This window comes from Psittacula echo, assembly GCF_963264785.1.
Source record: "Psittacula echo genome assembly, chromosome: 22".
Taxonomy (NCBI): domain Eukaryota; kingdom Metazoa; phylum Chordata; class Aves; order Psittaciformes; family Psittacidae; genus Psittacula; species Psittacula echo.
The window spans coordinates 4,485,926-4,501,950 of NC_137758.1; the positions used below are offsets into that span (position 1 = coordinate 4,485,926).

The 16,025-nt window shown below is 55.4% G+C and overlaps 1 protein-coding gene across 1 annotated transcript; it reads right to left on the reverse strand.

Moving 5' to 3' along the window:
* Positions 1–363: 363 nt before the first annotated feature.
* PPM1J (protein phosphatase, Mg2+/Mn2+ dependent 1J) lies at positions 364–8,740 on the reverse strand. Its single transcript, XM_080633079.1, has 10 exons — positions 8,447–8,740; positions 7,172–7,298; positions 6,375–6,686; positions 5,903–6,015; positions 4,460–4,544; positions 2,826–2,944; positions 2,548–2,611; positions 2,261–2,368; positions 2,009–2,160; positions 364–1,868 (listed from the first exon to the last, which is right to left on the reverse strand). Exons 1-10 carry the CDS (start codon positions 8,728–8,730, stop codon positions 1,721–1,723), a joined length of 1,512 nt encoding a protein of 503 aa, XP_080489205.1. The 5' UTR covers positions 8,731–8,740; the 3' UTR covers positions 364–1,720.
* Positions 8,741–16,025: the final 7,285 nt, after the last annotated feature.

A 16,025-nucleotide genomic window follows, 5' to 3' on the forward strand; every position in this document is an offset into this window, starting at 1 on the left:
GTACCTGCAGGTTTTCAGTGCTTATCCAAGCCCAACGCAGCACTCACCAGCCAGGTCCCATTCTGGGTCACTGACCAAGCCTTCCCTATGAGACTGGCAAGCCCCAGGTTGCTCTGACCCCACAGTGGGGTTCCTACTCCCATGGGATCTGTGCAGTGCCAAGGGCAGAGGGACAACACTCACATGGCTCTGCCTGGGTCTATTTGCTGCCAAGCCTGCCTACACCAATTAATCGGGGCTAATTGGCTTTTAAGGTAAGTCTTCGTTGCAGGAGCTCTGAAAGACAGACTTTGAAGTGGGGCTGCAAGTGGCAAAACCTTTATTTAAACACAGTGCTACACCAGGACAGGCTCCTGGCCTCAGTATCCCTCCATGCTCCCTTCAGCACAGATGGCAATAGGTTAAATGCTCACTGGCTAACTTTCACTTCCCATTAAGTGCACCCAGTTTATTTACACCCGATTACAGGAGACAAACAACATCCACCAAAGGTGACACGTGGCAAGAGCTGGCTGCACCCAGCAACAGCAGGACACAAACTACTGGTGCCAAACCAAGGAACCATAGCCCTGCTCTCCCACCACCACGCTGCCAGGATGAAGCATTCCCCCTGTGACGGGAGGATGCAAAGCTCCGATAGGTTCAGGAAATACATCCTCCAGGGTAAAGGTTGTGTGATTCAAAATAAGACCTTGTGCAGGGATCAGCCACTGCTGCAGCTCTGCTCAGTGCCAGCTTGGACATTATTAGGGAAAAGGAGGGAGTTGCCTTTCCTTCATCCCAGTCACAACCAAGCTGCTTTTATTGTGGGCTTCCAGCCCTCAGCTAAGCAGATCCATGCAGCAGTTAAGCTTGCCTGAATAGGGCCGCTCTGTGGTCAACTGCAGCTCAGCTTAGAACCACTCAAAACTATAGACATATATTCATACAGTCTCCCCACACCAAGATTTAGACATTTTCCAGCTCAGCTTCCCAGTCAACAATAAATAATTGGCTCCAGAAACACAGCCGTGACCCGAGGCATGAAGAGGGGTGGGAACAGAACCCATGGCACAGCCAGTGCAAATGCTCATTCCTTCCCAGGGGCAATTTGTGCACTGTAGTGATGGAGCACAGCCCCATCCTCCCAAACCAGTGACTAAGACGAGGTACATGGCTGGGGTGAAGGTGTGAGGGGCTGGAAAGGGCAAGCGCAAAGCTGAGATGTGAGTCATGGGGCTTGTCCACCACCACATCACCCACACCAGCACTGAGCATTGCCTTTAGCAGAGCTTCACCCATCACAGCCTATCCCTGCCCCAACAGCAGCTTCAGTGTCACAGGACTGCAGCAGCAGGCACACGCTTCTCCAGGTACAAGTGCTCCACCGGCCCAAGGGCCACTGCACACTGCTTGAACCAATGTACCCAGGGTGAGGTGTAAAGGATGCCCTGAGAAGCCAGGGAGCCTTTTGGCTCTTCACAGCAACCAAGAAAGTAGCAGCACAAAAAACATTCCTCCACACCAGTCCCAGCCTCTGTCCAAGGCCCTTCCGTCTCACCCAGAGCTGTGCTCACACAGGTGGAGAGGCATGCTCTGAGCAGGGGCACAGACAGAGGCTCCAGGTTTCTTACTCTTCTCACAGTTGGCTCAGGAAACAAGTGCTTGGGGGAGAGGTAGCCCCAGGGCAGCATCAGTGTCCTGCTCGTCTCCATCCACACTGCCCTGGGTTCACTGAGCATCACGTGTAGTTGCCTGGGCCACCCAGCGGGATCACAAAGACAGAGATGTCATCGCCAGAGCCCAGTTTGTCATTAGCCAGCCGCCAGCCCCGCTCCTTCAGCACCCCTCTGGACCGCACCACGAGCTCCTGGGCCACCATGGTGTACCTGCGGGCAGAGCACAGCATGGCTCAGCAGTGAGCCCAGCCCAGAGGGATGCATGGCCACAACCCTGCTCCAAGGAGCAAGGCCAAGAGGAGGTGTTAGACTGCAGGACATGCTCATCCCCCTACCTACTCGCAGCTTACCTGCATGGGTCATTGGGCTCATAGCTCGTCAGCACCTCCATCACCACACCAGCCACCTCCTTGTCGTTGGTGACATCCCAGAGCCCATCGGTGCCCAGGACCAGGACATCATCAGGGCAGTGCTCGTACTGCGTGAGGTCGTAAACCCTGACCTGGCAAGCAGCAGGGCAAGACACAAGGGTGAGGGGCAGAGAAGATTCTCATTGCTCCAGCCACAGCAGGAACCCCTGGGCACAGAGCAGCCAGGCTCACCTCTGGGAAGCAGGACAGGAAAGGCTTGATGTGGATGTTGGAGCTGAACACCTTGAGGTCATGGTCTCCCAGACCCCGCGTCACTCCAATCGTGGCCATCACCCGAGCCTGGAGAACAGTGAAATCAAAGGAAAACTTTCAGCTGCTTCATCTCCACCTCCATTCCCAGCTGAGAATTGGTGGCTTTGGAGCGGTGACAGCATGAGCAGAAACAGGCTGGAAACCCCCAGATTCAGCAAAAGCGGGCAGGAAGTGACCCCCACACAGCTCCTGCCACAGCACTTCACCTTTTTTCCTTCTCCGTAGATAAGTGGAAACTTCAGGTCATCCTCTTCTATCTTTTTGTAAGCCCTGGTTAAAATAAGACAACATGTCAGCAGGAGGCAGCTTCCGGCACCTCCCCTGCCTGCTCAGGACACAGCACCCCCAGGGACAAGGACCGCTCAAGACACGGGTACCCGGCGTGCCAGAGCCCTGCTTCCCACGGGAGTGATGCTGATCCAGGCAGAGCAGGACCCCCGCGTTGCCCTTCAGCACAGAGCCTGTGAGGTGGTTTAGGGGTTACCAGCCATTCATGTCCTGGTCTCTGTACAGCATCTTCCTCCCCAGCTCCTTGGGCTGGATCCTGCGGGGGAACTCGAGATGGGTGAACTCCTTCCCCAGCAGCTCAGGCCTCAGGAATGCCTGTAGGAAGAAAGTGATGGCTCAACTGAAGGGCTGGGAGAGTAGGATCCATGGAGCAGCACCTGCCCCAGCAGCCAGTACTGCCCACAGCACCAGGCATGGGACCTGCCAACCTGCTGGGACCTCAGCTACGGCATTTCATGGTGAGGACATCATCAACTGCTCTGCTGCAACTCGAACAAGGGGTGGTAAAGCAGCTCCAAACCACTCATCTGTGCCACTCTCAGAGCAGAGACGGAGCGGGGCACTGCCACGCCAACACCCAGCAAGAAGGTGAAGCTTCTGCATGGGGAGTTTTGGGAAATCAGGATCTCCAAAAGGGACCAAACCCCAGCAAATTCCAGGAGAAGCTGGAATTTGCCCGGAGGAGTCAGAGCTTCAATGCTCCCAGGCTCAGCACAGGGCATGGCATGCGTCTGAGGGAAAGAGCTGATGGGTCTTTTCAGAAACCATGACCTGGCTGTGATAAGGGACAAGCAGCAGCACAGAGCTCCTTCCCAGGCCCTTCCAGGGCCTCCTGGAGCACAAACTGGGAATAGGGACAGCACTGGCAGATGCAGATGGAGGAAGAAAGAGCAAAAGAAAGGAGGAGAGCCCTTGGGAGTACAGGAGGGTTCAGTGCAGAGGCACGGAGAGCCCCATCCTCCTCCAGGAGGCTCTGACCATGGGCACTTTGCAGCGGAGCAAGCGCATGCCTGGCTCCTGCCTGCACCCTGCCCACAGCAGCCGGCTGGAGGAGATCCTGCTCCCAGCAGTTTCCTCCTGTGGGTCATTCAAAAATAGAGTCAAGAAAAAACACCCCAGTGTTTTTCCAAGCCAGGAAATGGCATCCAGCAAGGCCTCCACCAACAGCCGCCGCCTCCTCCTCTGTGCTGCTGCCATCAGAGAGGTCTTTATAACCTTAAGAAGTCTCCCTGTGTGGCACAGGGGGGTTTGTCCAGGCCAGGCAGGAGAAGGAGCTTTCAGGATGAAAGCTCAAAACCCACTGGCACACGGCAGCTCCCTGCCTCCCCAGGGAGCAGCCAGGGAAGAAACTAGGACAAGAAACTCCTTGGACCACACGAGGGAGCAGGATGGATGGAGGGAGCAGAGCTGTGCTCCTCCTCCTGATCACTGCACAAGCAGCCCAGCGCTCCTGCAGCAGCACAGGCTGCTCCCCATTCCCGGGCAGGAGAGAGATAAGATAGACCAAACTGGCTCCATGCAAAAGTACCAAACCAGCCCCATGCTGAGAGCCCAGGATTCCCAAGCCAGACTCAGGCACAGCCCTTCACACTGAACCTGCAGCAAAGCAGGGCTCCACCAGCCATGAGATGCCCCACACCAGTGAGCCAGGGCAGCTCTATGTCCCAGCACCTCTGGGCAGCCCAGAGAGCACTTGATGGATGACTGCCATCAGCAGATCCCAGCTTCAGGGCTGCTCTCAGCCCCTGGAACCCCACCAAGAAGGCAGCACAGGGGGCTGGCTGGGAGGTGGTTCAGCAGGGACAAGGTTAGAAGAAAGGTCCTTCTTACTAAAAACTGCAGCCTCTGCCTCTCTGTCTCTGGAGTAAACTCCCTGGACATTGGAATGATTTCCCCGTTACGGATGATAATGGCCCTGCAATGAAACATGGAAGGATGAGATTAGAGAGGAGGAAAGGAGATGTGGCACGGGAGCTAAGTCTTGCTTTCTGGTGCAGATTCCCTCATGGCTGCTCAGCTGGTGCAGTCTCTTCCCATGTGCTGCCTGCCCTCTTCCCTGCTAGCCCCTGCCTCCCTCCTGCAGGGATAGGGGCAGGGAAGAAGAGAAATGGAAGAGAAGCATGGGGCAGAGGGGAACAAAACAGAGCAAACCAAAGGACAGGGTATGGTTAGAAAAGGAGCAGTGCAAAGGTGGCAAACCCTCCTTTAGAGGGGAGCTGCACACAGGACAGGCAGAAACTGCCAGCAGCAGGACATGGGTGAAAGTGCCCACCAGCACTGTGGGTCACTGCTGGGGCCAGTCGGATTGACTGATGTGTTAAAGAAACATGAAAGTCTGATTATGAGATGCTTCTGGATGTCATGGGAGGGGATGGAGGATCTCCAACACTGGTCACCCTGCTGTCCTGCCTCAAGCTGGGGTCCCCTCCAGGGATGCAGGGCTTGGCTGAGCCCAGCTGCAGCAGCATCTGATGCCCAAGGAAGGAACACAGAGGCACAATTACAGCCTCAAGACCCTGCTCACACTGCTATCCTGCATAGCTGGTGCCTGGCCACTGCTGCCATGGAGGGGGCCTGCACTCAAAAGCAGAGGCACAAAGGATCTCCTCTGTCCCAGAGCTGCAAGCATGTCCTCCACAACCTACCAGAGCCTGTATTTGCTGGCCTGACACTGCTCAGGACAAGCCAAGCCAGGGCAATTCAAACCAGCTTCACCCTCAGGTGGACATTTCCTGCCATTGCTCCGGGGTACAAACACACCCAGGTGCAACCACAGGAAAGCACCCAAGGAAATGCACGTCAAAATCCTTGGGCTCCAAGCTCCCAAGGCATTTATCTGCACATGGATGTGTGTGTCCTTCTCCTGAGAGAGTTCACTGGTACGAAGTGTGCCCTAAAATGAGGTCTCGCATGTTTTGGAAAGCTTTGCTGAGGGCAATTTTCACACCCCAGCTTGCAGCCCAGGCCAGCACTGGCAGCAGGATGTGACCCAGCGCCATCCAGGAAGCAGACAGGATGCTGTTGGGAAGGAAGGGAGCGAATCCCAGATTTGGGAAGATGATTCTGCAGGCCCATGGGTGCCTTGGTCAAACACAAAGCCCACAGCAGGGCATGTTGCCCAGGGGCAGGCAGGGGGTGGCTCTGCCCTCTCCCCAGCACAGCCCAGCTTCAGGGATGCACTGGGTGCTCCTCACTGTGCCTCCAGCACTGCTCTGCTCTACCAGGGTGCTCCCCCGTTACCAGGTGGGATGGGGCTGCCCTGTGGGGCTGTACCTGCTGTCACCAGCGTTGGCCACGTAGAACTTGCCCATGAGGTAGATGGCAGCCAGGGCACAGCAGCCCCCAGCCAGGCGCTGGGATGCTTTCTCCTGCTCGATCTGGTCGTCCTGGGGAGATAAAGAGCAGCTCCAGGCAGGACACCTTTCCATGCAGCCCAGGGGACAGGGCTCCACCAGGACAGTGGAGTGGACAGGATAAAGCGAGATAGGAGGGGAGCAGCTGGGACTGCTGGAATGAAGTGCAGTGAAGCACCCACATAGAGCCCAAAGCCTCTGCATCCCAAAATACAGGAGAGCATCACAGTGCCCTCTCCGAGACCATCCTGCTAAGAGCCCTCCCTCACTGCAGCCCCTTCCTTGCTGTAGAGCTGCCTTTTGCTGGAGAGACAAGCCAATGCAGACACAGAGCAAAGGGATGCTCCCAGAGGATGCCCTGGAAATCTCTGCAGGCAGGGGGGCTCACTCACCATGTGCTTAAAGGCATTCTCAATAGCACCGATCACCAGGCTCTCATGGGAGACAGCTTTCTCCAGATGAAACCGTGGCACAGAATCACTGGCGACCTCCCCATCGTCCTCTGTAAGGGGCACCCGACTTAACTCCACAGGGCCATGTGGGAGGCAGATGGGAGGTGGGGATGGATCCTGCAGGATGTCCACGAGGTCCCGGAGCTGCTCGCAGATGTGGAGATGGAGCCTCTCAGATGCCATGACAGCAGCACCACTGCCCGCATGGCCATCAAACAAGGCCCAGTAGTGGAAATAAAACCCCTTTCTGCCCTGTGGGGAGAGAAAAGAAGGTGAAGAGAGCCTGTGAGGAAGCAGACTGGATGAGGGATTCAGAGCACCTGGGTCACCAGTCAACACAGGGCTGTCTCCAGCTTGCAGGTCCCATCCCAGGGCAGGCAGGAGCACTATGGGCAGCTGATCCAGGGTTCTGGACATGGCTGGTCCCTGGCTGGAGCCCAGCCCTATGTCAGCACCTTGTGCCTCCAGCAGCCGGCTCCTTCAAAGGAGCAGCAGGACAGGGCCAGCAAGCAGCCACCTCCTCAGCCCAGTGGGGCACATTGGCCAGTGGCACCCCCAGGCCAGCCAGCCCTGGTGTATTCCAACAGGGGTGATGGCAGGAGCTGTCAGGGAACAGGGCAGCTGGCCCAGGAAACAGGGGAATCCCCAGGGAAGCAGCACTGCACACACATTGCCATGTGTCCTGTCTCACACCCTGCTACTGGACATCCTCCTGTGCATGCTGCCTCAGCTCTCACCCCAGCCAGCTCCGCACAGCCTTCCTTGGACAGCAGCCGGCCTCTGGGGCTGGGCCTTCTCTCCACAAACACCACCTCACAGCATGCCTGGTCCTCGTTGTGCTGGCTCTTCCCCGCATTAATCACCCTGCCGGGGGAAAACAAGGTGTAAAAACTCTGCTTTGCACCCCATGCTCCAGCAAAGACCACCCCACAGCACCTCACCCCCCCGGGGATGCTCTCCCCTCCGCAAGCAGAGGTCCCAGACCACTTGCATGGGTTGATCCAGGGCCAGCAGCTCTCACCAGCACAGCCAGGTCCAAGCACCAAGAAAGGGGACCACAAAAGAACTGGTTGAGAGTGACTGCCCAAAGACCTGCATAAGTCTCAACACAACCAGCCAGGACTCACGGACAGGATTACAGTCTCCTCCATGTCCCATCACACCCAGTACCTCTCAGAGGAGGGGAGAAGGTGAAGAAGGTGAAACCAGCAGAACTTTTGCTAAAAGATTCACATTGACTTTCCACAGCCTATGCTGGCACAGTAGAGCTCAGGTCTAGGCTGCAAAACCTGCTCACAGGAGGAAGCTGTGAACATGTACAGCAGGATGAGCTCTTTGGGCATGAACTTTTCAAGTGGTTTGCAGAAAGAAGTGTCAGGAGACGGCAGAGAAGTCTTGCTGCTGAGCAGAGAGTGGGTTTGGTCCAGGTATTCTCATCCCAGTATCTCCTGAGGTAAATTAACATCTCTAAGAGCTCCCCAGGATATAAGGAAGATCAGGATGCAGGAATGGACTAATCACAGAGCAGCAAAAATGGCCTTCAAAGCCCGACCTTCCCCATGGTCCTTCAGTTAAGGATGAAACTCGCAGCGAGTAAAAGGAGAAGAGAATCAGGCTTTTGAAGGGGAAGTCAAAATCAGGTCCCACTCTCAAAACAGCTTAAGCTCCCCGAGTCCTGAGAGAGCCACAGCAGCTCCTTCAGCCCCCGGCATCAATTCCCCATCAGTGCCACCGGGCATTGCACAGAGAAGCGCAGGAACAAACAAGACAGAAGAGCCTGAAACCCTCGGGGATGGGTTCGAGCACAAACGCATGCTGACGGCTTCCCCAGCAGCCGGCATTTACGGAGCAAGCGTCCATCTGCTGCTCCTAGAGAAGCAAACGCAGCTCACGGCCGGCTGCTGCGACCCACTTTAGCTCCCACGGGTGCCGAGCGCTGCCAGTCCCCCTTCCCAGGGCCGCAACCCCCCCATCATCCGCCCCGCAGGTACCCCCACTCAGGCCCCACTCACTCGGCATAGCCCGTGCTCCAAGGCAGGCGGCGGCGGCCGTCGCGGGGGCTCTGCACAGCCCGGCCAGCGTGGTCCTGGGCACGCCGCAGCTCCGCGGGGCTCAGCTGGAGGAAGGCGGGCCGGCAACACGGCTCTGACCGGCAACACGGCTCCGACCTGCCGCAAGGCTCCGGCCGCGACCGGCCGCACGGCTCCGGCGGCGGCCCCCCGGCCCCGCCGCTCCGGGGCTCCGCGCCCAAGCCCGTCACCAGCTGCGCGACGGCGGCGCGCACCCGCGGCAGCATGCCGGCAGGAGGTGGGCCGAACCGAGCCGTGCTGAGCCCTGCCGGGCCGTGCCCGCCGCCCCGCCCCGGGCACTCAGCGCGTAAGCGCAGCGCCCGCGGTTACTGCGCATCCGGGACGGCCCCCGGCGCATCCCGCCCCCCCCGGAGCATGAGCCATGGGTGCGCAGGGAAGCAGCTCCGAGCACGTCGTTCACCGGCTTCAGGGAGATGGGTCTGCGGTAGAGACGGGCTCGCTGTGCCCATACGGGGCTGTTCGCCTTCCCGGCAGATGGGTTTCCTGGCCGGATCTTCTAAGGGCTCCGGCAGAGCCGTCTGCCCTGATGCGCCATCCCCTTCCAGAGGCAGGTGCTTCGTCACTCTCCCGGCGCCCATCAGCAGAACCCAACCCTTCGGCAGCCGTGCCGAGGAGTAGCGAAGCTAACATGGGAGGAGCGAGGGATTACTCCCCCTTCCACCCAGGCTGCAGCCCTCCAGGCCCGGTCGGGATGCAGCTTTAGCTGACCCAGAACAGCACATTCTGGCTGGCTGGCTGAAGAGCTGCACTCACACAGCCCAGCCTCAGCCACTCCATGCCTCTCGGGTCCTGTTACAACAAAGGACTTGCTAACCTTACAGTATTTTCCTACTATAAAGTAAAATTGAGGCTATTTCCTAACACTGGTACCTGAAAGTTCTCAGCTCCACAGAGGAACCATTTATTCCCCTCTATGCAGAGCTTTGGTACAGCAAGGCCTAGGCAAAAGCAGGGCTCTGACTACCAACTCTGTAAAGCCCTCCATGGTTTAGCCACCTTCTTTATCCAAAAGCCCTCTAATTTTACTAAATTGCTAAGGTGACTGCATGGAAGCTGCTCATTACTCTCTATACTCACATCTTCTAATCCTCAACATTAAGCTGTGCAGTAACCTGCCTTTTTAAGGTACTCCCACATCCACTTTCCCCCTTTGCTTTCTAATACCCCCTTGCATACCCCTATTTGAAGCTGCTGCCTCATTTCCTGCCTTGCTTTGCACCCTCTGCTCACCTGAGCATCACAGCTGTTACTTTGCTCCAATTAAAGTGTTCCCTGATAAATACATCTGTGCTCTCCCATTATGTGTTTTAAAAGACCGAGGGAGGGAGGTAGAAGTGCTGACCTGCAGCTCTTTGAGATGACAGCATAGGTAAGTTTATAATACAGTCACAGACTGGCTTGTGTTGGATGGAGCTTTAAAGCTCATCCAGTTCCAAATCCCTGCCATAGCCAGGAGCACATTCCACTAGAGCTGGTTGCTCCAAGCCCTGTCCAACCTGGCTTTGAACATTGCCAGCCCCTCGCCACCCTCGCATGGAAGAACTTCTGCCTGAAACCTCATTTTGGTCTTCTCTCTGGCAAGTTAAAGCTATTCCCCCTTGTCCTATCCCTGCAGGCTCTTGTCCAAAGCTCCTCTCCAGATTTGTTGTTGGCTTCTGTGTGTGCTTCTTCAACGCATCTCATGTTAATGGGTCAGAGCTTCCTGTCAGTTCTCTGTATTCCTGCGTGAGCTGCTCTGCTGCCAGCACCACGCTGCCAGGGTAAGGGCGTCTGCTGCGGGAGCTGCAGAGAGCCGGGAAGGCGCTGGATGGCGGCACAGGCTGCCTTGTGCTTGTTCCAGCTGTCTTTTCTTCTTCAGCATCTCTGTCCTGCTGCCGGTAGCACAGGGGGTCTCAAAGGAGTGCAATATCCTTTGTGTTAACCTTGGAAATCACCGGTTTTTTCAGGGAATGTTTATCTTCTCCTGAAGGCTGATAGCCTGCCCCGTACTGCTGAGTCACCAGGATGCTTTGCTTGGGAGGAAGGAAATGGCAGTTTCCAGTAGGAATTTTCTGACCCTGCTTGACATTTGTTGCTTCTGTTTTCCTAAGCACTGCGCAGCATCCTGGATTCAGCTGTAATGGTTATTTTTCTCCTTCTGGGTAGCTGATGCAGTGCTGTGCTTCAGCTTTAGCCTGGGAGTGAGCAAGTGGTTGTGTGGTTCTGAGTTACTGGCTGGGCTTAAACCACAACACACAAGAATGATCTGACATAAACACATGCTGCAAGAATGCTGCCTGCAACAATGCAATGCTAATAACAGCTTTCCAAGAAAGAGGGCAACATTTCCTCCTATTCATGTTGCCTGCCAGTTTGATGGGAAGCTTCTTCCTGGTCTGTGAGGCTGGTGTTGCCCTTCACAAGGCTGCCTGGAACAAGACCTGTGCATGTGTCTGGGGATGCAGTCACAGGATGAGTCAGACTATGAGCCTGGGGAGCAAATGTCAGTAAATGGGCATTTGGGATGGAGTCTGGGGAGCAAATGCCAGTAAATGGGAACTTTGGATGATGGCAGCTCTGACCTTTGCCCTGCAGTTCCTGCAGGGATGCCTGTACTTTTTCTGCCTCCATGTATCACCCAAAGTATCCCCCCTGCCTGCGCTCACCCTCTGTGGGCAGTGGGGTTTCCTTCCCTCTCCAGCTGAGTGTCTCCCTGCCCCACAGCTCCAGCAAGAGGATAAATGCCCCTGTCCTCCTCTCTCCCAGTTGTCAAGGGTTTGCTTATGCAGAGTAGAAGAGATGTAAGGTTATGTCATCTTCCCGTTTCTGGATAGAGTTGTGTGAAAATGGTAATGAAAATTATGTCTTTTAATTTTTTTTTTTTTTTTTTTTTTTGGGGGGGGGGGGGGAGATATAAATGGAGGAACAATCTTCCAAATCCTCTTTCAAATGAAAAATTCTGTTTCTTAGAATCATGAATTGGTTTGTGTTGGGAAGGGACCTTAAAGCTCCTCCAGCTCCAACCCCTGCCACAGGCAGGGACCCCTTCCACTGGAGCAGCTTGCTCCAAGCCCCTGTGTCCAACCTGGCCTTGAACACTGCCAGGGATGGGGCAGCCACAGCTTCTCTGGGCACCCTGTGCCAGCGCCTCAGCACCCTCACTGGGAAGAGCTTCTGCCTAAGAGCTCATCTCAGTCTCCTCTCTGCCAAGTTAAAGCCATTACCTTTAGAGAGGAGATTTTAGGCCTTTCATAAAGCTGTTTTCTTTGACAGGACCAGCCCTTTCCCTGGTTCTCCCTGTCCCTGTGCAGGGCAAGAGATGCTGACCCCACCAGGGCAGGATCTGTGTGTGCATGAGAAGGAAGTGGCTGTGCATGGGGAGCACCAGGACCAATAACTCCCTGCCTATGTGCTGCCTTGGCAAACACCAATTTGAAGACAACAACATAGGCATTAGACTTAAATTATGCTGTTTTGCCGAGTTTCACATGCAAATGCTTAGAATTAAAAAAGCTTTTCTAATTTTCATCATTCCTTTATGTAGCTGAGCCCCAGAGTAGGTAGGATGAAGCCAGGAATATTTCCTTATGAGAGAATGACATGTTGGTGGCATTTAAACCAGAACAGAAGTAAATTAAACATCTAGATCATAAAAGTACCAGAGGATGCTTTAAAATAGGCTCTTTGCAGCAGTGCATTAGTTGCCTGCACAGCTTTACTGTGTAATGAGCAATATATTAATTTATAATTAGTGTAATACAGTGAAGCTCAGCAAATAGCTCTGTGCACTCTGGATAATTCATCAGCAGAAGAAGCAGCTCTTAATGGTTTCCAAGGTTTGCCTGTCCCCTGTAATTGGGAAGTTCAGAATTTATTGTTATTTCTTTGAAGGGATAATTTGATTGCAACCACACATCTTTATTCCATGCCTGCTTCTGGCAGAAAAGCCTTTGGAACGTTGCGGCTCAGGGCATGTGTGACCTCTCTTCAGGGTGTTGTAATCAGGGGTTTGAGTCTCCTGCTCTTATCTAACATCACCTGATAGCAGAAATACATGGAAACAAGAATAAACCTGTGGTAATAAGGCTAATAGGAATTTATGGAGCTTTGGGGGATTTTATTTTTCAGGGGAATCTCAGACCTGCGCCCCATGGGATGCTCAGGCTTCCCAGAGATCCTCTCCTCTGTGCTGCTGTGTTGTCAGGCACTGAAATTCCCCATTGTCAGCAAGGTTCCTCTGAAAAAGGACCAAAATCCTCGGAGCTGAGGGCTCGGTGCTGCCCCATAGGAAGGGGGTAAAGAAACTTGAATCTTAATTCAGTGACCCACTGAAGATGGGGAATGACAACTCTTCCCCAGGAATAAAATGTCAGTTCTGCTTTTTCCAGCTTTAATGAAATACTCTGTGTGCCTCTGCCCATTAGCAGCTGTGGATAAGTTGATTGCACTGAGGATTTAAAGTCTTTCTGGCGTGCCCATCTGCCTCGTGTAAGCATCTAACCCAAGCCTTTGTCCTAAACCTTGGGTTTTCTTCCTGAAAAAGAGATGGTTGGTCATCCAGAGAGCCCAGGAGTGTTCCAGGTACATCCACAGCTTCCAGCCTAAGGGAAAATGAGTTGATACCAGCAGTTTTCATCGCTAGGATTTTCTGGTGCAGTTGCTTTCCTTGCCAAACTTCTCTTGTTATGGATACCAAGAACTCTTCCCCTCTCCCAGTAAAACACGGGGCTTGAAGAGTCCCAGCCAGGGGAGAGGGATGGGGGGGCTGCTGCTGTACTGTTGAACAGGAAGTCAGCGGGAGAAAGAATTACTGTGATCATTTCCAGCCAGATTTGCATGAAATCAGTTTTACCAAAGTCTTAATTCTTCCCCTGCATTGAGATGCTGTGATCCAGAAGCAGCAAGTTTGTGTTTCTGTACCATTGCATCAATAAAGAGCTTGATTTTTGTAGGCTTCTTTATTGAATAATCTGGCCTGATTTAATTGGAATTTGGCTGGTGTGGAAGGTACTTTTGATTGCATTTGCTCTTCATTTCCATGAAAACTTTGTGATCTGAAAACTAATATGTTTGTATTTATTTATCATAGCAATCGAGACCTGAATTGGCAGGGTCTCCATCAAGTTACCTGACAAATAGAAACAACAGATTGAATTTAGTTTCATATTGATTTTTGCCATTATTATTAAAACCCTCTGCTCTGGAGGAGGAGCTGCTTGTATTTCCTTAACATCTTATTGCTGGGGGTTGAGTTAATCTTGTAGAGTGTTTCCCTTTTCTTTTTTGAGCAACAAAATCTAATTAATTGCAATCTAACATGTGGAGATCTTGGCTGTATAAAGGGGGGGTAAAAGCCTCAGTTGCCTTAGATAAAACAGCAAAGAAACCTATTCTTATCATGGGCCTCTTAAAGCTGTGGTGCTTTCCCCTGGCTCTCTGTGGGTGTTTCCTCCCCCCGAGAAGATGTCAAGTTTGTGGGTCCCCCAGGAGCTGGTGGACCACCCGGAGCATCTCCATCCAGCCTGGCTCTCTGCTTTCACCAGCACTAATTGGTTTTACTGATCCAAACTGAGGATGTTCTAAATCAAACCAAGATTAGAGAGGGACAAGACTTGGCTTCTGCTGTGGATACTCTAAGGGAGAGGCGCCTTCCCCAGTTTTCATCACTAAGATGCAATCAGGGGCTGCTACAAACCGGGTGCCTGGTGAGGGCAGCCCAAATGTGGCGCTTTGCTGGGCTTTTCAGCAGAGCCAGGAGAGGGGAGGGGTGAAGGTGTCGGTGATCTCATGGAAAGAAAACGGCTGAGACGTTTGCAACCTGCCCACGCATGGTTTATCTGAAGAGCTGCCATCGATCTGTAACTCAGATTGGTCTTGGATATCACTTGGCACTTCTGGCTGAGCTGTGGCTTGAAAGGTCCAGGGGTAAACTGTGAGCTAGCTTCAAAAACCAAAGGCTTCATCAGTACACAAATGGTTTAGAGTAAGGCAGAGAAAACGAGTTGTGTGTAATTCCAGCTGTCCCGGGGCTGCGGGACTGACTCCTGGCAACAACTGTCGGGAAAAATCAGCTCTTGCTTTTGCAGTTTGCTGTGAGAGCAGCCGGTGTAGAGCCCAGGGTGTCCCGGGAGGGCTGCTAAGCCAGCAGAGTCATCCCGGGTTGGGCTTGGGGTCCCGGTGCCAGGTCCTGCAGGTACCGGGTCGCTACTGGCACTTGAGCGGGTCTTGTCTCCTGTAAAGTTCCGGGTTTGGTGGGTGATGCTGAAGCCAGGCTCCGGCTTTGAGAAGCGGGGCTGGCAATCAGCCTGTCTGTCTTCTGTCCGTCCGTCTGCCCTCTCACCGTACAGTACCACTCGTTGCCCGCCAGGCCCATCACACTTTGTTTTGGGGCGGAAAATGTTTTATTCAGGTAAATGAGCTCTGCCCGGTCCTCCCCCCTTCCTACGTTAACGAACGCCGGGGCTAATCAGGGAGGAGCAGCGCCCTGCCGGGAGGGACCAGCGTCGCGGAGCAGGGTGGCAGCCCGGGATCACGGTGCGTGTCCCGAGGGCGGCGGCAGGCGGCGCTGCGCCCTTTTGTGCGGGCACCGGCACCGCACCGGAGCCGGTCCGCTCGGCTCGGCTCCGCTCCGCGCCCGCCCAGCCCCGCGCCGCCCCGAGCGCTGCCGGTGCCGCCGCCCGGCGATGCCACCGGCCCCCGGCCGCAGCGGCCCGCGGACGCGGCGCTGACCCGGCCCTGCGGAGCGGGCGGACGGCGGCCATGGGCAGCGGCGGCCCCGGCCCGCACGGACGGCACAGGCAGGTACGGAAAGTTCGGGGTGGGACGGGACGGGACCCGCGGTGATGAGCGCGGCGCAGCGGCGAGCGCCTGCGGGGCCCCGCGCTCCTGCCCGATGCCGGTCCCGGGGCTGTGCGGGAAGGCGCCGCGCCCGTCCCGCTGGGGCAGGGCCGTCACCGACCGGGCACCGGGGGTGAGCCGGGGCGGGGGGAGCTGGAGGCTCGGCGGCCCCGGGGTTCCGCGGCGGAGTGCGCTCCCAGCCCGGCCGCCGCTCGGGTGCAGCGTGTTTGGGTTCTCTTTCACCTCTGGGGCGGTTGGTGGGAGGCTCCCCGAGCTCCTCGGCGGCTCGGTGCGGGGCTCGGCTGGGTCTTCGCGGTAAGTTTCTCCCTGCGGGCTCCTGCTGAACTCTCGGTTACCGGTGATGCCACAAGAAGTGGCGATCTCTGGCCCCTGCCCGGCCCTTGGCGGGGGCACAGCCCGCGGAGGGGGTGCTCGCCCCCGCCTGGCTCTGGCAAGGGACTGCTGCTGGGGACGAGCTCTGGCCGGGGCGGTTTGCCCCCAGCGCCACGATCCTGCCGGCCCCTCGAAACTGCTTCTGGAGAGATCCCGGGTGACTGCAGCCAAAAATGCTTCTTCACCCTGGAAAGGGAAACTGAGACCAACCGTTTCCTGCCTTTGGTGCGAGCTGTCCCCTGAAGCCGAAGCTTCAGGCAGGACGGATGGGTTGTGGGCTTCAGTCTTCCTC